This window comes from Dama dama, chromosome 22 (assembly GCF_033118175.1).
Source record: "Dama dama isolate Ldn47 chromosome 22, ASM3311817v1, whole genome shotgun sequence".
Classification (NCBI taxonomy): domain Eukaryota; kingdom Metazoa; phylum Chordata; class Mammalia; order Artiodactyla; family Cervidae; genus Dama; species Dama dama.
Window position 1 is genome coordinate 6,242,258 of NC_083702.1, and position 21,245 is coordinate 6,263,502.

A 21,245-nucleotide genomic window follows, 5' to 3' on the forward strand; every position below is an offset into this window, starting at 1 on the left:
CAGTGACGACCAAGCAGAGTCCAAAATAAATAAGTAAAAACGTAAAACCTCAATTCAGAAGCGGGCAGAGGATTTGAATAGGCATCTCTGCACTATTAAGCAGCTGGTAGTCGTGGTCCCCCGAGAAGGGTGACCCAGGTGGTTAGCTGGCCAGAACCTGTGTCAGGAGGGAGCGATTCCGAAAGCTGAGGCCGCTCTGCTCGGAGAACAGGAGGCTGAGGCAAGACTGAGCACTCCCTTTGGATGAGGCTTGTGGTCGGTTTCCCAGCTCAGGAGGGACTTTGCCATCCCCCAGAGGGTGTCCACCCTTGTGACCCCCGGCTTTGTTCAATAGTAGTGAAGATGGGTTGGTGCCCTGTGTGTGCTGGCACTGTGCCGAGCGCCCATGTATGTTTGTTTTTAATTTTTGGCTGGCCTGCGTCTTCACTGCTGCTCCCAGGCGCTCTCTAGTCGTGGCGGGGGGGGCTCATCTTTGTTGTGGCGCACGGGCTTCTCACTGCGGTGGCGTCTCTTGTCTCCGAGCGCAGGCTCGAGGTGCAGGGGCTTCAGAAGTTGTAGCACACAGGCTTCATTGCCTCGAGGTGTGTGGAGTCTTCCCGGACCAGGGATCGAAGTCCCGACCGAGTCCCCTGCTCTGGCAGGCAGAGTCTTAACCACTGGGCCACCGGGGAAGCCCTGTGCTAGGTGTTTCACCACCATTATTTTCTTAACTCCCCCAAACAGCCTCAAGTACTGTTATCTCTGTCTTACAGAGAAGGAAACCAAGGCTCCAAATGGTTAAGCACTGTGCCAAGGTCACAGAGCAAGAACTTACTGAATCTTGTGCCCCAGATGGTATGACTTGCAGAGCAGGAACCAGGACCCATAGGCAGTGGCCTCGGGGAGACACGTGTTTATAAGACACATGATTGTGAGCTGGAGCGGTCAGCAGTTGGAGTTAGGCAGCAAACTCCTGGTCCTTAGATGTTCAGTGCTGCTCAGCCATCACTGGGAGACCGCAGACAGCAATTGGGGTTGGAGGGGGGGCCCAGCTGAAGGAGGCAGTGACCAGACCCTGCAGACCAGCAGCTTCTGTCCTGCCCTGGCTGGCTCCTCGGGTCTGGGTGTGAGCGTGCTGGTCTGGAAAGCTGACCCCACCAGTCATGTGCCTCATCGCCCAGTGCTGAGCTTGGACTCCGGCCTAGCCCGAGGGGCTCGATGTCAGAGCAGGGCTACGACGGGAGACCCTGTGTCTTCTGCACACAACCAACCTGCTGGGAAGCCAGGAGCCCCAGAGAGGGCCCCAGCTGATGCCCAGACCTGGAGGCAGATGGGTCCCGGGAGACTCCAGTCACACCTCCTGCCTGCTATGCCAGCACTTCTGACAGCTCGGGGAGTATCTTGGATCTGGCAGAACCCAGGCCCCAAAGCTGCTCTAAGACTCGTGTGTATTTTACCCGAAATCTAATCCATCTGGTTCTCATTTATTTACACTTAACTCATCAAATGCAATTTTGCAAGAGCCGCTCAATAGCCAAGAGGCCTTTCTGCCTAAGCCTCCCTTCTGAAAGGAGCCGGAGGAGGGCTGGGGCCTCTGTCCTCCGGGACCAAGAGGGAGTTCTCAGGGTTGGAGGCTGAGTTTGGTTTCTGAGATGGGCCAATGCCGCTGCCTCTGTTCCCGGACCCTTGTTGGGAGCTGGGATGCCGGAGCCGGGCACAGGGCCGGACACACAGTAGGCTCTTGGCAGCCAGGGGAACATGGGTGGGGTTCAGGCAGAACACAGAGTCTCTGTTTCAAATTGTGAAGCGTTCATGGGAAACACAAAGCAACCAAAGCGGGATCCAGAAGCAATTTTTCGTTATAAATAACTGCAAACCCGGGTTCCTGGTCCAAAGGGGGACAAACAGTCAGCTATTAATAAAAACAAACACCAGCACCTTGGGCCAGAAAGCAGACCTCATGGGCAGACCACAGCCCCGCCTGCAGAGGCCTTTCAGAAGCACGTCGACCTGCGGCCCATTGGTGTCAGCTCTAGAACGCCTTCCTGCTGGAAAACAGCCGCGTCCATCACTGCACGCGGGCCAGTCCCAGACATGACCCTTCAGCCACTGGTGGGTGTGGGGGCGGCCTTTTCCACGTGAGTGGTGGGCACACTGAACAGAAATGGGGAGAAGTCACAGCTAGGGTCGGTCTCTCCCGACCCCAGCACCCAGAGCTGGGCTCAGCAGGGCCCTGCGGAGGGGCGAGGGGGCACCTGACCCCGGAGACCTTGTTTGGACTCCATCCTTGGTGCTTGGCTTCCCTGGTGGCTCAGATGGTAAAGCGTCTGCCTGCTACGCGGGAGACCCGGGTTCAATCCCTGGGTGGGGAAGAGCCCCTGGAGAAGGAAATGGCAACCCACTCCAGGACTCTTGCCTGGAGAATCCCATACCAGGCTCCTCGGGTAGGTTACAGTCCATGGGGTCGCAAAGAGTCGGACACGAGTGAGCAACTTCACTTCACTTTGGTGCTTAGGGTGCTGTGTTCTGTTCTCACCAGAGTCCTCACTGAGGCCACTGGGATTGAGGAGGAGGAGCCTAGAGAGGCCGGGCCATCTGGGGCTGGGTTTGTGGAGCCCTGGTGGAATCTTCTGTAGGGAGAGGCGGAGGCCCAAGGTGAGGCTGTGCCCTGGGAAGGGAGGCGGGACAGACAGGCAGGGCAATGACGGAAGCCAGCAGCTTCAGGGACTGCTGGGTATAGGGTGCACGGAGGCAGGGGCTTCTCGGGCCAGGCTGGCTGGGTCAGGGTGGGCAGAGATGGAGCCTGACCCCTGCTTGGCCTCCTTGGTGCCCTAGTCCCCCTCCCTCCCTCCCACCTTCCATCGTCACTGCACACCAGGCTCAGGGCCTCCGGCTGGGGAGCAGCCCCCAAGGCACGCAGGCCGTATATGTCTTTTACCCCAGACTACACTGGGATGATCTGTTTCAGAGGGTGTCTTCTCCCAGCCACACCAGCCGAGGCCCCCAGGGCAGGGACTGTCCCTTCCCAGCACCCTGGCCTGCCACCCCAACCTTGACCCAGAAGATGGGGGACTCCAGCAGTCCTGGAGGCTCAGCTGAAGATGTGTGTGTGTTACGGGAGGGAGCACATTCTCGTGGTGGGCGGGGTGGGGGGGGGGGTTGTTGCTGCAGGCTGCTGCCTTCCAGAAGGTGACCTGGCTGGTCCAGGCAGCCCACGATGAGCTCTGTGCCAGACCTTCACAGCGCTGGAGCCTTCGGGGTCCTTTCTCCACTCTGCTGTTCAGATCTCCTGTTGCCAATTAAAAGGGTTTCCCGAGAGGAGCCTCCTAGCGTCAGCCCCGGAGCCCACGGGGCCTCCTCTCTGCTTTGGAGCCAAGGCCCTGTGCCGAGGAGTTCCCTGCCTTCTGGGAACATTCAGCCGTGGTCATAAATAATGATGAAGGACCACGGGCTGCCAGCAAGGTTCAGAGGCGGAGCGCGCCCCCATCCCCCTGGGAGCCCGCTCGGGGATCACGGGTCGTGGGCGGGAAACAGGCTTGCTCTGGGTCTTCACTGCACGCACATAGGCCCGGCCTCCACCCAAGGCCTCGGTGGGTGGTTGGTGACACTCTGGCTTCTCAGTCTTCCCCGGAGACTGCCCCCTCTGCCAGCAGGACTGGTGGAAACAGGCCAGGAGGACCCAGGCAGGGCCAGGTTGGTGAGAGCCCTGGTGGAATCTCGAGGAGGGATGTGCAGCCCATGGGAGCATCCAGAACCCTCTCTCGCCCAAGTGGTCCCAGGCCCCCCCCGACCTCTGCCGGCCCTGCACCTTCCACAGCTCCTCTCCTCGTCCTCCAGCCTGTCACAGAACCCCACTCTCAGCTCCCATCACCTCCTCCACGGAGCCTCTGCCTCCATGCCCACACACCGGCGGCCCGGTGAGCAGGGTCTTGACCAGGGGCATTCACTGTGGGGCCCCTGGCAGCTCACAGGGAGTGGGACACATAGCAGGAGCTCTGTGTTTGCAGGAGAAGTGTTTCCGGTGGATTTCAAAGGCAAGGACTTCTGTCTGGACAAAGAGGGCGAGGGCGTCCTGGGAAGAGGTGCACGTATGCACGTGAAGGCGCGTGTGATTGACGGGGAGTTGGTGGGGCGGCTGAAGAGGTGGGCAGCCTGCGGTGAGCCCTGAATGAGCCCCTCAGCCTGCCCAGAAGGAAGCCGGACGGCGCCCTGCTCCAGGGGACTGACCTGTGGCCGAGCTCCCCGTCACTGAGCTGTGCAAGGACACACAGCCCCTCAGTGTATCTGCTCACTGCTGAGGACCCGCCTGGCCCAGCCCTCTGCCGGGAGCAAGGACGTGCAGGAGACTCAGGTCTGTCGTCAGCCCAGAGCAGAGACAGGACGGCCAAGCCCAAGGGGGAAAGTTGGAAACAAATCAGCTTGGCTGGAAGCCAGGGGCCGGCAGATTCTGCCCAGAACTAGGAAGACTTTGGGGAGGAAGGGGCTTCTGTCCTGGGTTTTGGAGGCATGAGCATGTTGGGTCGGGGGAGGACTGCAGCCTAAACACCCAGGGACCTGACTGTCGCCACTATGACTGGGCTCAAAGTGTCCTCACTTGGAGAGGCTGAGTCATGGGACAGTAAGAAAGCGCTTTGGATCCAGACCCACAGGGCTTCCTGTCCTCTTTCCGCCTGTTTTATAGCACTGGGCAGGTCTCTTCCCCTCTCCGTTTCTCATTTGAGAGTTGGTGTGCTAAGAAGAATGCTCCCTGTATGGATATGTTGTATGGATATGTTAAGATAGTGCCTGGGCCTCCAGCTGGGACCTGGCCAGCCATGAGGGCTATCATTTATGATAAAAAGGCTCCCAGCGCCTTCCAGACAACATGGATGCTCATGCAGGGGGCGGGGCTCCCACATAGGGGCCTGTCCGTGCATGGAGCAGTCTGGAGAGAAGGAAGAGGACTGCGCGTGTCTCAGGCACTCCAGAAGAGCTTCCTGGAGGACACAGTCTGAGTTCCTCCTGTGGACGAGATCTCGGCCCTTCACATGGGCCACAGGCCGGGGACAGAACTCTGGCTGTCCGACTCCCAGGTGTGGGTGCTCTCCTTGCCATGGGGCACCTCTTAGAATATGCCATGTCCTTGGTAGCCAATGAGCAGTGTGTAGTGGGCTTGCCCCCATCAGGAGGGCCCAGGAGCTAATATTTCCCATAGTGCTCTGGTGGGCCTGATCAGGGTCTCCAGGGGACCCCAGTCTGTCCTAGGCCAGTGGACAGGCATCTCAAGGACCAGCTGCCCCCGTCGGTCACTATGCAGACCTCACTGTGGATCGCATCTGTAGGTCTGCAGACACAGGGGTGTGAGGGGTATGAGGTGGGCCTAAGACCCTTAATCCAGTCGCTAGAGAAGCTGGTAATGACCTCAGACTCCCCAAAGGGATTCTGAGGCTGTAATTACTTGCCCAAGATGGGGGAGGTCTATGCTAGGGCCACAGTGGAGAAAGAGTGCCAAGGGGCCAGTTCCCTCTTCCCTCCTGCTTAATATTGGGGCTTTATCATTTGGGAGTGGGGAAAAGAAATGTTTACATGACTCCACATTTGTCTCAAATTATTCATCAGTGTTGGAGAGTCATTGTTCGCTGCTAGTGTGAACAGCCCCATCCCAAGGCCCAGCCACCCTGCCAGCCCACTGCGGCGCTGTAGCTGTGTGACGTTAGCACCTTGGGTTCCCAGCTTCCAGTGCAGCGAGGAGGTGGGCCAGGCCCAGTGGGCAGCCCCAGGGAGTTCACCGATGATGGGGTGAGCGCAGTGTCTCCACACTGTGAATTCCTGTGTCTGTCATTTGTTTTACCAGTTGAACCTTTTCTAGGGCTGGGGAAGCTGAGGCACAGAGCAGAGACTCTTCAAGAACCTCGAAGAATGTGAATTGAAGCAGGTGTGGTCTGAGTCCCAGGAGCAGCTCCCGGGATTCAAACGTCACTGTTATGTGTTCGCCGGACTGCGGGCGTCGGAGCCTCTGGGAGGTGTTAACTGGGCAGACTCGGCGGGCCGGGACTCTGCTTAGTTATTCCTGCAGGCTGGCTCAGCTTTGCGTTGGTAGCTGGGGGTTCATGGACACATTCAAGGTGACACCCAGCTTGAGTTCACTTCAAGAGCAGCCGGGGTTCTTCCTCACCTGAATCCGAACAGCTTCGCAGGGGGCCCCAAGTCACATGCTCAGGAGCTGGACAGCAGGTCTGAGTCTTGCCTTTGCTCCAGGCAGCTGTGTGACTTTGTCCAAACTACTTCAGCTCTCTGTGCCTCAGTGTCCTCATCTGTAAAATGGAGTCAGTAACACAACCTTATCGCTCACAGTTGCTGCAAAGATCAAGTACATAAAGCACTCAATGACCACTCAAGGAAGGTTAGCTTTGTGTTGTTATTAGTAGGAGGAACAGGGCTCAGAGCTGCTCACGGTCTAGTGCAGGCAGGGGTGGACTGCTGGGGGTGGAGGGGAGGTGCCCCCGGCCAAGGTGACCCTGACACTGGGCCTTTAGGGAGCCATCAGTAAGACTTGTTGAGTGGAGACAGGGCTTCAGAAAAATCCCTCTCCACCCCTCCCAGCTTCCCCCGGGACCCCCTCTCAGCCTCCTCTCAGCAAGAGCCGCCTCTACCGTTTCAGCTGTAACTGTTGGTGGCTTTTAGAGTTCAGAGCCCTGCCTCCCTCCTGGCGACCACACGGCCGACATTTGAGCTCACGGGAGAGTAATGACCTGCCTCGGCGTTGGCCTCAAAGGCTGCCGCGTGGTCTCGTGGGTGGTGAAGTGGTCTGTTGTCCCCGAGCCTAAGTAGGACCCAGCTGACAGAGTGCCAGCGCTGAGTCCTCCCCGGTTCAGGGCAGGTCAGTCTGCCTGATGCTTTACCTTTTCACATCCTTTTGGTTCCAGTTCTGAAAGATGGCTGTGTTAAAAAGAACTGTTTAAAAAGTTCAGTGCCAAAGTGAGTGTGTGTATGTGTGTGTGTGTGTGCACGCGCGCGCACACACAGACCTGTATATTAGGGGTTGTGGGCTTGGCTCGAAGCAGCCAGTAGCTCACGTTGCCTTTGTGGTTTCATATATTTGCCTATTAAAATGACAATACAGACATGGCACATTAAGGTTTAAGAAGCCCTTCTTTCATTAAACAAACTGACAGTGTAGGGGGTTATGACTTCGGTAATTGAAACATGCTGTTCTGTTCAAGACCAGAGCTCCATAAAGACTCTTTTCAGCCAATAGCACCCTTTGTGCCAGCAGCCTCTGGTCAAAAATGAGTGTCGGCCCTGAGGTCTGTCTCTCCCAGAGAGTGGGAAAGACCTCTTGGCAGCCTTCCGCAGCAGTCTTGGCAGCCAGAGGTCAGGGCCTTTTAAAAACCTCCCCTTCTCTGGGCTTTTGAAATCAATTTGCGAGGCAGAAAGCAGGCTGCCCTGGCCTCCAGCCTCTCCCTCGCAGCAAGGTCTGTGCTGCTGGTTGTAAATCTGAGGTGTGACTGAAGAAAGGGGACAGGCCCTTCACGTCAGGGGGAGACGGTGCGGGTTGCAGGTCTTCAGAGAGAGGAAGGGCCAGGTGCCATTACTGAGAGCCAGGTCTGGAGGCAGGCAGCCAGGTTTGAATCCTACTTCTGTGGGACCTTGGACAAGTCACTCGGCCTCTCTTCCTCAGTTTCCTCATCTGTAAAATAGGCCAGTACCTAGATCTGCTGGGCAGGGTTTCTGTGAGAATTAAAGGAGTTAAAGCAGGTAAGGTGCTTGGAGTAGTGCTGGGCACCCAGGAAAGCCAGGGCCACTGTAACTGTCTACCTCTGTGGGGTAACTCCACGCAGAACTGTTGAAGAGAATCGCCGTGGGGTACCACCGTGGGGTACTTCTGAAGTATCGCTCTGCAGCCGGGGGAGCTGATGCCCTCCACAGCCTTCCCGCTGACTGCGCCTCACTTCCGGCCCCAGGTGTGACCTCTCTTTCCCCTTCTCTTGCTGCAGATGTGGACGAGTGTCAGGACAACAATGGCGGCTGCCAGCAGATCTGCGTCAACGCCATGGGCAGCTACGAGTGTCAGTGCCACAGCGGCTTTTTCCTCAGTGACAACCAGCACACCTGCATCCACCGCTCCAACGGTGAGTCCTGCCAGAGCGGACCAGCCACGCCCCGCGAAGTCAGGCGGCCCCTGGGAACCGCCTCGCCGCACCTGATCCTGGGGGCCTCGGGGCCAGTGCGGGGAGCTCCGGTGGTGGCCGGGAGGGCGGTTTCATGCCTCTGGTTTTGGGTCTGCAGGGTTTCCTCGCAGCTCCCTGCCTCTGCTCCTGCGGCAGGGCTGCTGGTGTCCCTGGTGCTTTTGTGTGGAGGAGGCATGGGGCCACAGATGGGCAGATGCCGCCAGAGCAGCCACTCTCCGTTCTGGGCTGGGGGCTGGGGGTGGGCAGGATGAGGGGGCCCATCCTCTCTGGCTCCCTTCCCCCTGTGGGGGCTCGAGGTCTGACCAGGCCGAGCTGCTGGTTTCTTGATCTCAGGCGTGTTCACTGGGTCACCAGCCAGCAGGGTGTCCTTGTGGCCAGGAGCCAGCTGCCCTCTGTAGACCAGGTGGGATGGGGGGGCCGGCCTGGGGGTGGTACAGAGGGGCAGGGAAGACTCCAGCCAACTGGAGTGCCTGGGGAGCCTGGAGACAGCCCCAGCCCAGCCCAGAAGGTGCAGGTTGATGGTGTCAGGGCGGTGGTGGCCATTTGGGGCCCAAAGAAGCAGGGCTGTGAAATGGGACAGCTGGTCAGAAGCCAGGACCCAGATGCTCAGAGGAGAGGGGCTTCCGGGCAGAGGGAACAGCATCTTGGAAGCCGTGGAGGTGCGTCTTCCTTACAATATTGGCGAGATCCAGCCATCTCAAGGCGGGCTGTGTGCTCCTGCGACCTGGCTGCTCTGAGCAGTCAAGGGAGTAGACGCCAAAGGAGGACTAGGCAGCCCCATGGCCCCAGCCTCAGGCCCTACCCCATCACTGACCCGAGACACGGAGGAGGTGCTGGAGGGAAATCCTGCAAGGGCCTCGCCTCCAGTCTGCGGCACCATCAGGAGGCCCGAGAGTGGTCCACACTGAAAGGCAGGGAGTCAAGAGGGCAGGTGCTGGTCTCCGGGTTGGGCCGACCGCGGGTGAAGCCAGTGCTGCCGTTCCCTCGCCCTTCTTCGGGCGGCCCTGCTGCTCTGAACCTCTGCTTCCTCATCTGCAAAATGGGGCGGCGGTGTTGACCCGGCACGGTCTTTGGAGGCTGGCTGCAGATCCTGGGAGTGAAGCGCCGGTGTGCGCTAAAGCTAGCAGAGGCGGTGAGGTGCGACGCGGGGGCCCTGGCTGTGACTTTTTTTATTTGAAAACAGTTCCTGAGGTAGAAAAGAAAAACACATTTTTAAGAAGTACAAAACCCAGGGTAATTAAGCAGAACTACGTTACTGGGGTCCTTGGAATTCTCAGTGTTTGAGGCAGTTTCCTCAAAAACAAGATGGCCGATAATCTCGCGCCGTGTCCCCAGAGGACAGAAGGGCCAAGTGGATACCGCCGTCCCGGGCACCTGCCTCAGGCGCATGGTCCCGGCGTCCACATGGAAGACCTCCCAGCTGTGGGGCTGTGGGGTTGAGCTGCCCAAAGTGAGGACCCTGACCCCAAATCGAGTTTCCTGAAAAGCCGATTTACGAGGAAGAGTGAGCATGAGTGGTGGGGGGGGTGAGTCCTGCTTTCATCAGGGAGCGGGGTTTACAGGGCGGCTGGCCCCTCCTCAGCTGGGCTGTTTGTGCTCTGCTCCTTTGAAGAGCAGCTTTCCCACCAGCAGGCCTTCAGGTGAGGCTGTGCGCCGGCTCAGAGGAGGGCGAGCAGGACGGGGAGACAGCGTGATGCCGGGCAGCAGCCTGGCCCTGTTCGGAACCGGGTCCTGGCGCGGCCGGTGAGCGCTGGCTGCCCTAGGGATGCCACCCGGCAAGCCTCGCCGCCAGCCAGGGGCGTGACTCCGTGTTGTGGCGGGCAGCAACAGCGGCCGCCATGGGGTCACCAGCTCACTCTGCGCTGGGCCCTCAGGGTAGCCCGGCGCGGTGGGGAGCTTAAACCCTGTCAGCTTAGGCGACCTGCCCAAGGTCATACTGTAGGGTTGTGGCAGTCAGGATTGCAGCCTGTCACTCGCTGTGACAAGATGAGGCTGGTGAGGAGAGAAACGGGTGGAGAAACAGGCAGGCGCCACAGGCCTCCTGGAGGAAGCCACCCGTGAGCTGACGCCGGGCGAGGAGGGAGAGCAGCTGTGGGAGGAGCCGGGGTGGACTAGGCAGGTGTGTGTAAGGGCCCCGGGGGCGGGCGTGTGTAAGGGCCCTGAGGTGGGTGGACCAGAGTCTCAGGAAACAGAGTGAAGGGTGTGATGGTGGGCACAGATCGCCAAGGAAGAGGGGAGCTTGGCAGGGGCCAGACATGGTGAAACATGAGCCCGAGTTTGGGTTTCGTGCAGGGGCTGACCAGACAAGCTGCTCCCTCCTGAGCCTGCCGCTTGCCATGACGGGCGCCCGTCCTGACTGCGTTGACATCAGTGATGACTGTTAGAGCTGAGAGTCAGAGCATGTCCAGGGTGCTGAGACCCAGCTTGTTTTTTACCTCAATGGCCTCTGTTCCCCAAATTGAGAGTTCTCAAGTCACCTGACTCTCCCTGATGCCCTGAAGGAGCCTCTCCTGCGCTGGGCTTGATTAGAGGGGAGTAGACACATGAGCAGGGTCAGCGAGGGTCAGTCCAGGCTCCCGGCCAAGAAACTAGGCTCGGCCCTTCCGAGTGGCCCTGCCTCCCAGGCGCCAGCGCAAACCCTGACCCGAGGCGTTGGATCTGGCTGGGCTGGGCTTGGGAGGCTAGGCTCTCAGTCATTCTCCATCTCCACGGGTCACGTGGCCTCTGCAGTTACTCCCGCCCCTCTGGGTTTCCTCGTCTGTACACCGGGACCAGTAATCCCCCCCGGGCAGGTGAGAGCTTGGTTAGGGGAAATGCTTTGAAGGAGTCAAGTGCAGTGCCTGCCCTAGGGGTGGCAACTCACAGAGGCAGCTTCAAGCCTTTAGAGCTCATGCCTGACATGGGGACACAGGCTGTGCTCCTGGTGCGAGGGAGCCCCGAGCCTCTGAGGTCTGTGGCCATCCGTCTGCTCAGCACCTGCGGGAGCTGGTTCGGGCACCAGCGCAGCCCACGCTCTCCTCCCGCTCAGCCTCCGGCCCAGCACGCCGTGGTCCCTCTGTCTCCCCACAGGCAGGATGCACTGGGGAGAGGGGTCAAGGGGCACAGGCAGTGGGGAGAGGGCTCCAGGGGCTCAGGCAGTGGGGAGAGGGGGCCGAGGGGCTCGGGCAGTGGGGAGAGGGCTCCAGGGGCTCGGGCAGTGGGGAGAGGGGTCCAGGGGCTCAGGCAGTGGGGAGAGGGGTCCAGGGGCTCAGGCAGTGGGGAGAGGGGTCAAGGGGCACAGGCAGTGGGGAGAGGGGTCCAGGGGCACAGGCAGTGGGGAGAGGGAGCCGAGGGGCTCGGGCAGTGGGGAGAGGGCTCCAGGGGCTCAGGCAGTGGGGAGAGGGGTCAAGGGGCACAGGCAGTGGGGAGAGGGGTCCAGGGGCACAGGCAGTGGGGAGAGGGGCCGAGGGGCTCGGGCAGTGGGGAGAGGGAGCCGAGGGGCTCGGGCAGTGGGGAGAGGGCTCCAGGGGCTCGGGCAGTGGGGAGAGGGGTCCAGGGGCTCAGGCAGTGGGGAGAGGGGTCCAGGGGCTCAGGCAGTGGGGAGAGGGGTCAAGGGGCACAGGCAGTGGGGAGAGGGGTCCAGGGGCACAGGCAGTGGGGAGAGGGAGCCGAGGGGCTCGGGCAGTGGGGAGAGGGCTCCAGGGGCTCGGGCAGTGGGGAGAGGGGTCCAGGGGCTCAGGCAGTGGGGAGAGGGGCCGAGGGGCTCAGGCAGTGGGGAGAGGGGTCCAGGGGCTCAGGCAGTGGGGAGAGGAGTCCAGGGGCTCAGGCAGTGGGGAGAGGGGTCCAGGGGCTCAGGCAGTGGGGAGAGGGGTCCAGGGGCTCAGGCAGTGGGGAGAGGGAGCCGAGGGGCTCGGGCAGTGGGGAGAGGGGGCCGAGGGGCTCGGGCAGTGGGGAGAGGGGTCCAGGGGCTCAGGCAGTGGGGAGAGGGGTCCAGGGGCTCAGGCAGTGGGGAGAGGGGTCAAGGGGCACAGGCAGTGGGGAGAGGGGTCCAGGGGCACAGGCAGTGGGGAGAGGGAGCCGAGGGGCTCGGGCAGTGGGGAGAGGGCTCCAGGGGCTCGGGCAGTGGGGAGAGGGGTCCAGGGGCTCGGGCAGTGGGGAGAGGGGCCGAGGGGCTCAGGCAGTGGGGAGAGGGGTCCAGGGGCTCAGGCAGTGGGGAGAGGAGTCCAGGGGCTCAGGCAGTGGGGAGAGGGGTCCAGGGGCTCAGGCAGTGGGGAGAGGGAGCCGAGGGGCTCGGGCAGTGGGGAGAGGGGCCGAGGGGCTCAGGCAGTGGGGAGAGGGGTCCAGGGGCTCAGGCAGTGGGGAGAGGGGTCCAGGGGCTCAGGCAGTGGGGAGAGGAGTCCAGGGGCTCAGGCAGTGGGGAGAGGGGTCCAGGGGCTCAGGCAGTGGGGAGAGGGAGCCGAGGGGCTCGGGCAGTGGGGAGAGGGGGCCGAGGGGCTCGGGCAGTGGGGAGAGGGCTCCAGGGGCTCAGGCAGTGGGGAGAGGGGTCCAGGGGCTCAGGCAGTGGGGAGAGGGGTCCAGGGGCACAGGCAGTGGGGAGAGGGGTCCAGGGGCACAGGCAGTGGGGAGAGGGGGCCGAGGGGCTCGGGCAGTGGGGAGAGGGCTCCAGGGGCTCAGGCAGTGGGGAGAGGGCTCCAGGGCTCAGGCAGTGGGGAGAGGAGTCCAGGGGCTCAGGCAGTGGGGAGAGGGGTCCAGGGGCTCAGGCAGTGGGGAGAGGGGGCCAGGGGCTCGGGCAGTGGGGAGAGGGGGCCAGGGGCTCGGGCAGTGGGGAGAGGGGGCCAGGGGCTCGGGCAGTGGGGAGAGGGCTCCAGGGGCTCAGGCAGTGGGGAGAGGGGTCCGGGGCTCAGGCAGTGGGGAGAGGGCTCCAGGGGCTCAGGCAGTGGGGAGAGGGGCCGAGGGGCACGGGCAGTGGGGAGAGGGGCCGAGGGGCACGGGCAGTGGGGAGAGGGGCCGAGGGGCACGGGCAGTGGGGAGAGGGGCCGAGGGGCTCGGGCAGTGGGGAGAGGGGCCGAGGGGCACGGGCAGTGGGGAGAGGGGCCGAGGGGCTCGGGCAGTGGGGAGAGGGGCCGAGGTGCACGGGCAGTGGGGAGAGGGGCCGAGGGGCTCGGGCAGTGGGGAGAGGGGTCCAGGGGCACAGGCAGTGGGGAGAGGGGTCCGGGGCTCAGGCAGTGGGGAGAGGGGCCGAGGGGCACGGGCAGTGGGGAGAGGGGCCGAGGGGCACGGGCAGTGGGGAGAGGGGCCGAGGGGCTCGGGCAGTGGGGAGAGGGGCCGAGGTGCACGGGCAGTGGGGAGAGGGGCCGAGGGGCTCGGGCAGTGGGGAGAGGGGCCGAGGGGCACGGGCAGTGGGGAGAGGGGCCGAGGGGCTCGGGCAGTGGGGAGAGGGGTCCAGGGGCTCGGGCAGTGGGGAGAGGGAGCCGAGGGGCTCGGGCAGTGGGGAGAGGGGGCCGAGGGGCTCGGGCAGTGGGGAGAGGGCTCCAGGGGCTCGGGCAGTGGGGAGAGGGGTCCAGGGGCTCAGGCAGTGGGGAGAGGAGTCCAGGGGCTCAGGCAGTGGGGAGAGGGGTCCAGGGGCTCAGGCAGTGGGGAGAGGGGGCCAGGGGCTCGGGCAGTGGGGAGAGGGGCCGAGGGGCACGGGCAGTGGGGAGAGGGGCCGAGGGGCTCGGGCAGTGGGGAGAGGGGCCGAGGGGCTCGGGCAGTGGGGAGAGGGCTCCAGGGGCTCGGGCAGTGGGGAGAGGGGTCCAGGGGCTCAGGCAGTGGGGAGAGGAGTCCAGGGGCTCAGGCAGTGGGGAGAGGAGTCCAGGGGCTCAGGCAGTGGGGAGAGGGGTCCAGGGGCTCAGGCAGTGGGGAGAGGAGTCCAGGGGCTCAGGCAGTGGGGAGAGGGCTCCAGGGGCTCGGGCAGTGGGGAGAGGGGGCCAGGGGCTCGGGCAGTGGGGAGAGGGGTCCAGGGGCTCGGGCAGTGGGGAGAGGAGTCCAGGGGCTCGGGCAGTGGGGAGAGGGGTCCAGGGGCTCAGGCAGTGGGGAGAGGGGGCCAGGGGCTCGGGCAGTGGGGAGAGGGGGCCAGGGGCTCGGGCAGTGGGGAGAGGGGGCCAGGGGCTCGGGCAGTGGGGAGAGGGGTCTGGGGCTCGGGCAGTGGGGAGAGGGGTCCAGGGGCACAGGCAGTGGGGAGAGGGGCCGAGGGGCTCGGGCAGTGGGGAGAGGGGGCCAGGGGCTCGGGCAGTGGGGAGAGGGGCCGAGGGGCACGGGCAGTGGGGAGAGGGGCCGAGGGGCACGGGCAGTGGGGAGAGGGGCCGAGGGGCTCGGGCAGTGGGGAGAGGGCTCCAGGGGCACGGGCAGTGGGGAGAGGGGTCCAGGGGCTCAGGCAGTGGGGAGAGGGGTCCGGGGCTCAGGCAGTGGGGAGAGGAGTCCAGGGGCTCAGGCAGTGGGGAGAGGGAGCCGAGGGGCACGGGCAGTGGGGAGAGGGGCCGAGGGGCTCGGGCAGTGGGGAGAGGAGTCCAGGGGCTCGGGCAGTGGGGAGAGGGCTCCAGGGCTCAGGCAGTGGGGAGAGGAGTCCAGGGGCTCAGGCAGTGGGGAGAGGGGTCCGGGGCTCAGGCAGTGGGGAGAGGGGCCGAGGGGCACGGGCAGTGGGGAGAGGGGTCCGGGGCTCAGGCAGTGGGGAGAGGGCTCCAGGGGCTCAGGCAGTGGGGAGAGGGGTCCAGGGGCACAGGCAGTGGGGAGAGGGGTCCGGGGCTCAGGCAGTGGGGAGAGGGGCCGAGGGGCACGGGCAGTGGGGAGAGGGGCCGAGGGGCACGGGCAGTGGGGAGAGGGGCCGAGGGGCTCGGGCAGTGGGGAGAGGGGCCGAGGGGCACGGGCAGTGGGGAGAGGGGCCGAGGGGCTCGGGCAGTGGGGAGAGGGGCCGAGGGGCACGGGCAGTGGGGAGAGGGGCCGAGGGGTTCGGGCAGTGGGGAGAGGGCCCGCGGCTCCCTGGCCCCTGAGTAGGTGAGCCACCAGGCCGCCAGCACGCGCGCGCTCGCTCTCTCCGTGCCTGCTATTTTCTTCTAAACTCGTGTCGTATCTGTGCTCCAAGGAGGTGTTGACTCCTGGATGAACTTTTCCCTTTCCTTCCAGTAAAAGAATTCTTTCTTTCACTCTGAGCAGAAGGATTCAGGGAGGAGGAGGAGTTCCAAAAGGCCTGAAGAGCTGTGGTGGCAGGTCACTGTCTCCTCCGTTCACGAGCCAGGTGTCGCTGGTCCCCCGGGTCCCAGCGCGAGGAAAAGCAGGCATGTGGCCTCTGTGAAGCTTTCCATCTATAAAGGGGATTCAGTGCTAAATAAGGGTCCTCAGTTCAGTTCAGTCACTCAGTCGTGTCCGACTCTTTGTGACCTCTTGGGCTGCAGCACGCCAGGCCTCCCTGTCCAGCACCAACTTCTGGAACTTCCTCAAACTCATGTCCATTGAGTCGGTGATGCCATCCAGCCATCTCATCCTCTGTCATCCCCTTCTCCTCCCACCTTCAATCTTTCCCAGCATCAGGGTGTATCCAATGAGTCATTTTTTCACATCAGGTGGCCAAAGTATTGGAGTTTCAGCTTCAGCATCAGTCCTTCCAATGAATATTCAGGACTGATTTCTGTTAAGATGGACTGGTTGGGTCTCCTTGCAGTCCAAAGGTCCTAGGAGTTACCTTATAATAATGTGTTGAGAAAAAACCCTCTGGTGGGAGGGACCTGGCACTTCTAGGGGCTGTAGTAAGTTGGGTCTCCTGAAGAGTGGAGACTGTAGTAAGAAGGGTCTCCTGACCAGCCTGGTGAAGGATCGCTCCCTCACCGGCACTGATCCTGGGCTGCTGCTGTTGCCAACAGAGGTGGGTTTGAGATACGAGCTACGTGTGCCCCCTCCCCCACACGGCAAGCTGTCTGGCACGGCCGCACTCTGAAGCGTCAGCAGAATGCCCACAGTGGTCCTATCTGTGCTGGTCATGGAAGGCGCCCGAGGGAGAGGAAGCCCCCTAAAACATTGTCCCCACAGTCATAGAAAGCAGGACAGGCTGGCAGGGGGCTTAAGGGGCTGTCCATGCCAAGGCCCAGCCCGGAGGACCCTTTGTCCCCACAGTCGTAGGGGCAGGACAGGCTGGCCACTGCCTTAAGGGGCTGTCCGTGCCAAAGCCCAGCCCGGAGGGCCCTTGGGAGACCTGTCATCATGATCAGGAAGCACAGGCTCTGGGGCCCACTGCCTCGGACTGGAATCCCAGCTTCCCCACCCTGTCATCTGTGTGACCTTGAGCAGGTCACTTAGTCTCTCTGTGCCGGGTCTATGAAGTGGGGATGACATAGAACCTACTTCATAGAGTTAAAAAGATATTGAAAAGAAAATTCCAGTAAATGTGAGCTCTTCTTATTGTTACTTATCGCAGATGAGGAAACAGGCCCAATGAGGGCAGGGCCTCCCCATCTCTGGGCCGGTGTCCAGAGCCAGCAGCAGAGTCAGGGCCTTGGTGCTCACTGACCAGCGCTCTGCTGATGCATGCTGGCTGCTGGCTGAAGCCCGAGTTTCCGCCCAGTGTGGAGAGGTGGTCAGAAGTCAGGCCTCGTTGTCAGGGAGCTCTCTGCGCTGGCTCACCTGCCATGTAACCCACCGAGGGCTGCAGAGGTCAGACCGGCCCCTGCCATCCAGGAGTTCCCCGTCTTCCCCATGGAAGTGTGGGCAGTGTGCCAGGCCGCGCTGGGCACAGGCGCTTGGGAACCAAGACACGAAGAGGACTTCAGGCCTCTGTCTGCTGCTGCTCCTCCGCCCCCACCCCAGGCCCAGTGTGCCCCACCCACCCTGTCTACCGCCTGGTGCCCCCCACTCAGCCCCGGCGAGAGCGCCCGCCCACTGCACAGCCTGTGCCGGGCTGGCCCTCTGTGCTCAGTGGGCTGGCTGTCTCCCACCCCCACCGCTGCTGGCTGCCGAGGGCAGTGTTCTCCCCGCTGCCTGCGTCCCTGTAGCCTGGCGGTGCCCTGTGGGCAGGGACCGTGTTCCGTGCATCCCCGTGCCCTGCGCTGACAGGGGGCCTGTGGCAAAGGACCGAGGGAGGTCGCAGAGTGATGCCCTGTTCGCGGCGGCTCCCTGGGCCGAGGCGCTCCACCTCCTCGGGTTGTGCAGGTAGGGTCCTCGTCAGCACTTGATGGTGGATGCTGTGGTCCCTGGGTTGAGGGGTAGGCACCCAGAGGCTCTGCGAGGCCATCGTGCTGTTGACCGCACCCCGAAGCCCCAGTGTGCTGCTTCCTCCCCTTTGTCTGATGCCCAGGAACTGGCCACAGGGCAGCTGGGCAGCCGTGTCCCTGCAAAGCCGAGGCCCACACAGAGCAGACGCCAGGCTGGCATTCTCCCAGCAGGGACTTAACGGGTTTACCTGAATGCATTTGATGTCCTCCTGAGCCTGTTTAAATGCATGTATAAATATGGATAGGAAATTGCACTGCCTGCCCACCACCGGCATTCCTGGTGGCACTCAGGGCCACGGTTTCACAAAGCCCAAGATCTGGCATCGAGGGTGACCCTCGGTTCAGTTCAGTTCAGTCGCTCAGTCAGGTCCAACTCTTTGCAGCCCCATGGACTGCAGCACGCCAGGCCTCCCTGTCCATCACCAACTCCCAGAGTTTACTCAAACTCATGTCCATTGAGTCAGTGATGCCATCCAACCACCTCATCCTCTGTCGTCCCCTTCTCCTCCCGCCTTCAGTCTTTCCCAGCATCAGGGTCTTTTGGCATCGAGGGTGACTCTGGCTCCAGCCAAAACCAGGGGTGGGAGCCAGGAGAAAGGAAGCTTGGCTTCTGCTGCATTCAGTAGAAACGGTGATGATGAGAGCTACATTTCCTGGGGGCTTCCTGCGCCCTCAGACAAAAGGCACAAACCAAGGCATGAAGAGGGTGGGCAACGTGCCCATGGACGCAGCCAGTGGCACGGCAGGCCCTGCGCTCGGGTGGGCTGGCCTCTGAGCCTGCGCAGACCGTGTGGAGGTTCCCACGGGGCTCGCAGTCCTCTGTGCAACTGGCCCAGATGCGAAGGAGCCTGGAGAAGCAGAGATGCCCCCTCAGCTGACGCCACCTGCAGCTCCACTGGTGTGAGCGTCCCGGGTACCCAGGACGTCTTTAAAACCCTTGGCGGTGGAGGTGTCCGGAGATGGCCTACCCACTTCCCTGCTCTCCTCAGAGGAGCAGCCTAAGTTGGCCCAGCCTCTCTTCCCTACAAGTCACGGCTTTTGTTATGAACTCGGTGACCCAGACAGCCCCTGCCCTGAGGACCAGAAAGTCTGGCCCCGTGCTGAAGGGCCCGGCCCCTGGGCTGGAAGTAGCTCTTCTCATCCAGCTGTTGTCCCCCATTCCACATCCCCGTCTGTAGGGGGTCTTGCTCTGAATCCAGCAGCCAGGGGTCTGGACGCACTCACGGAGACCACAGGAGCCTGAGGGCCCCCCGGCTCCTCCAGAAGGTCCTTGGGCTCCGTGACAGCCGTGTGCTCCCGGGAGCCGCTTCCACCTGTGTCCGAGCCTTCAGGCGTGCTCTGGGTGATTGTGCCGAGGATGGCTCTTGGAGTTCGTCTTTTGGTTCATTAGACCCTGCGTGAAGTATTTTTAGGACCTGTTCGTTTTATCTGTAAGTTTGTAATTAGAGATGAAACAATAGGGTTTTTCTTTAATCTTTTATTTTGAAATAATTATAGAGTCGTAAGGAAATGCAGAGATAGTAAGGTGAAATCCCATATACCCTTCGCCCAGGGTCCCCCCGCGGTCACCTTTTACATCACTGGAGAGCCGCAGGGACGCCAGGAAGCCGGCGTTAGTAGGGTGCGTGCGAATGATTTGGACCACCTCATGACGTGTCGGAGTTGTGTACCCACCTTAGCCGTCAAGAGTCAGCATTTCAGTGATATATATAGTCCCTGGTTAAGACAGGTAAAGTGCTCATAATAACCTGTCTTAACCAGGGACTATATAAATTACTGTTCAAACCAGGACACTTTCAAGAATGAAAGGAGGCGCCATTAGTGGTGACCGGGCAGCAGGTATAAACTGAGACTGTCCCAAGTGAAAGAAGACATATGGTCACCCTAATATTACCTCGTTTAACCCCTGGAACCCTACAGGGTTACTCCCATGTGCAGATAGCAAATAACAGAGGCAGCTAATGTACCCAGGGTCCCGTGGGTCCTGCTAGAAACCCCAGACAGAGGTGCAGTGACGCCTCTTTCTGGGCCTGAGTTCTGGGACGCTGTCTGGAGCAGGGGAGGGCCCCTCAGGCACCGTCGCCCCCCAGCGCTGTCTAACTGAGGAGGTGCCTCTGTGGCAGCGCCTGGCGGGCTGGTTGCCAGGGTTGTCCTGACCTCAGGTCACTCCTGTAAGCCTGCAGCCTCGCCGGAGAGATGGGGGACTCAGATGTGAGCCCTACCCTGTGCCTGAGACTTTCCCCATGGGGTTGTTTTGAGACTCTGCGTCTGCTGCTGCTCCCGCTCCCACCACCCCCCCCCACCCCCGCCCCGCACCCTTCCCATCTTTTCAGCCTGTGTTTGCCCAGCTGTCCTTCCCTCTCTGGGCCCTTCACTCAGGCCAGCCTGGCCTCTTGCCTCTGGCCAGGGGGGTCCCTGCCGTCTAAGCTTCTAGCTTTGCTCTGGGGGCCAGAAGAGTCAGCGTGCCTGCAGCCTTTCTTGCCCATTGGAGAAGGTTTGCGTCCTGGAGCCTGAAGCCAGACCCAGAGCTTCAGGCAGTGAGAGAGAGGGTCAGGGGGCCGTGGTTGGCAGGAGTTTGAACTTTGCTGTGAAGGTGACAGGGGCCCCATCGGCCCCCAGAGTGGGAGTATGGTTCACATTGCGGAAAGATCACTGCCCACCACGGGTGGGCAGGGAGATGAAGCCCTTTCCCAGGAGGTGGCACTGGGGGCCATCAGGGTCCGGAACTCATAGGGGGCAGTGTGAGTGGACAGGAGGGGCAGAGGGGAGGGTGACAGGGCCGGAGGGGAGGGGGAGAGGCAGGGCAGGCAGGCCCATCTGCCAAGAGGCCCGGTCCCTGCATCACGGCGGTGCAGAGTGGTTCATTGGAGGTTGGGTCTGGACCACGTGGGGCCTTGTTCTTTCTGGAACCAGGAGCTCCAGAGGGGAGCCTGGGGCCCAAAGCGGGACCAGCCAGTCTCTGCTTTTCAAGAGGCTGCAGCCCGGGTCCTGCTCAGCCTCTGGCTCACTGCCCTGACCTCAGGAGCCCCGGGCAGCTGGCACCCAGTGTGGGCCCCCAGGCTCTCCGGCCCGCTCGGCCTGGGGCCTGAGGAGGTGGCCAGGGTAGCGGGTGTGAGGACAGGCTCAGGAGCCGGGCTGGGACGGGAGCAGGGCCTCCGGAGTGTCTGATCTCCCGGCAGACGTCAGGGGTGTGGGGACAGCGGCCGTGGGTACCGCCTGTCAGCCACCACGTGGCCAGGCCAGGGAAGGGGCTGGGCTCCCCCATGGCACTTCGAGGAAAGTGCTCCCCCTGGCCACACTGAGACCCCGGAGTCATGCAGGGGCCCTGAACCCTGCACCCGGGTCAGCAGCAGCCGGAAGCCTTGCCCTCGGGCCCTGAACCCACTGCCCCATATCCGCACCCCCCCAGGACCGGGTGGGGCTCCTCTGCAGAGGCCCCCAGGCAGCTTTCGGGCAGCAGTCCCTGGGGTTGGGTCAGGGCAGAGGGCTGGTGGTTCTCACCGGAGGCGGCTGCCCCTTCCGTCCGCCCCAGCCCTCGTCCAGAGCCCTTCCTCCACTCTCCTCAGCTGGTCCTTGACCCTCCTCCAGACTTTGTCTCCTGTCCAGCTGCTCCTGGAGAGCAGGAGGTGTCACCTGTCTCAGCAGCAGATGTCCTTGCCGGCCCGTCCCCACCCTCTGCTCCCACAGTGCTTTCACACCCGGCTCACTGTGACGCTTGCAGCCGCCCCGGGAAGAACTTCGGGTGAGCAATGTCACCCCAGCACGGGAGGGAACCCCAGCGGGGCCCACGCCTCAAAGCAGCACTCAGGACGGGGCCAGATTTCTCCTCCTGCTCCACCCCGTCGTTGTGGCTTAGTCACTCAGTCGTGCCTGACTCTTG

General features: G+C 62.4%; 1 protein-coding gene and 1 non-coding gene across 3 annotated transcripts in view; both read left to right on the plus strand.

Moving 5' to 3' along the window:
• SCUBE1 (signal peptide, CUB domain and EGF like domain containing 1) overlaps positions 1-21,245 on the plus strand; it is a 129,622-nt gene that overhangs the window by 40,166 nt on the left and 68,211 nt on the right. For both annotated transcript variants that reach the window (XM_061124369.1, XM_061124370.1), the window contains exon 4: positions 7,956-8,090. In XM_061124369.1, coding sequence (XP_060980352.1) covers positions 7,956-8,090 — 135 coding nt within the window. The remainder of the gene's footprint in view (positions 1-7,955; positions 8,091-21,245) is intronic.
• On the plus strand, positions 2,280-2,351 carry TRNAS-GCU (transfer RNA serine (anticodon GCU)). The gene has a single exon. It is a non-coding gene; the product is annotated as a tRNA-Ser (tRNA).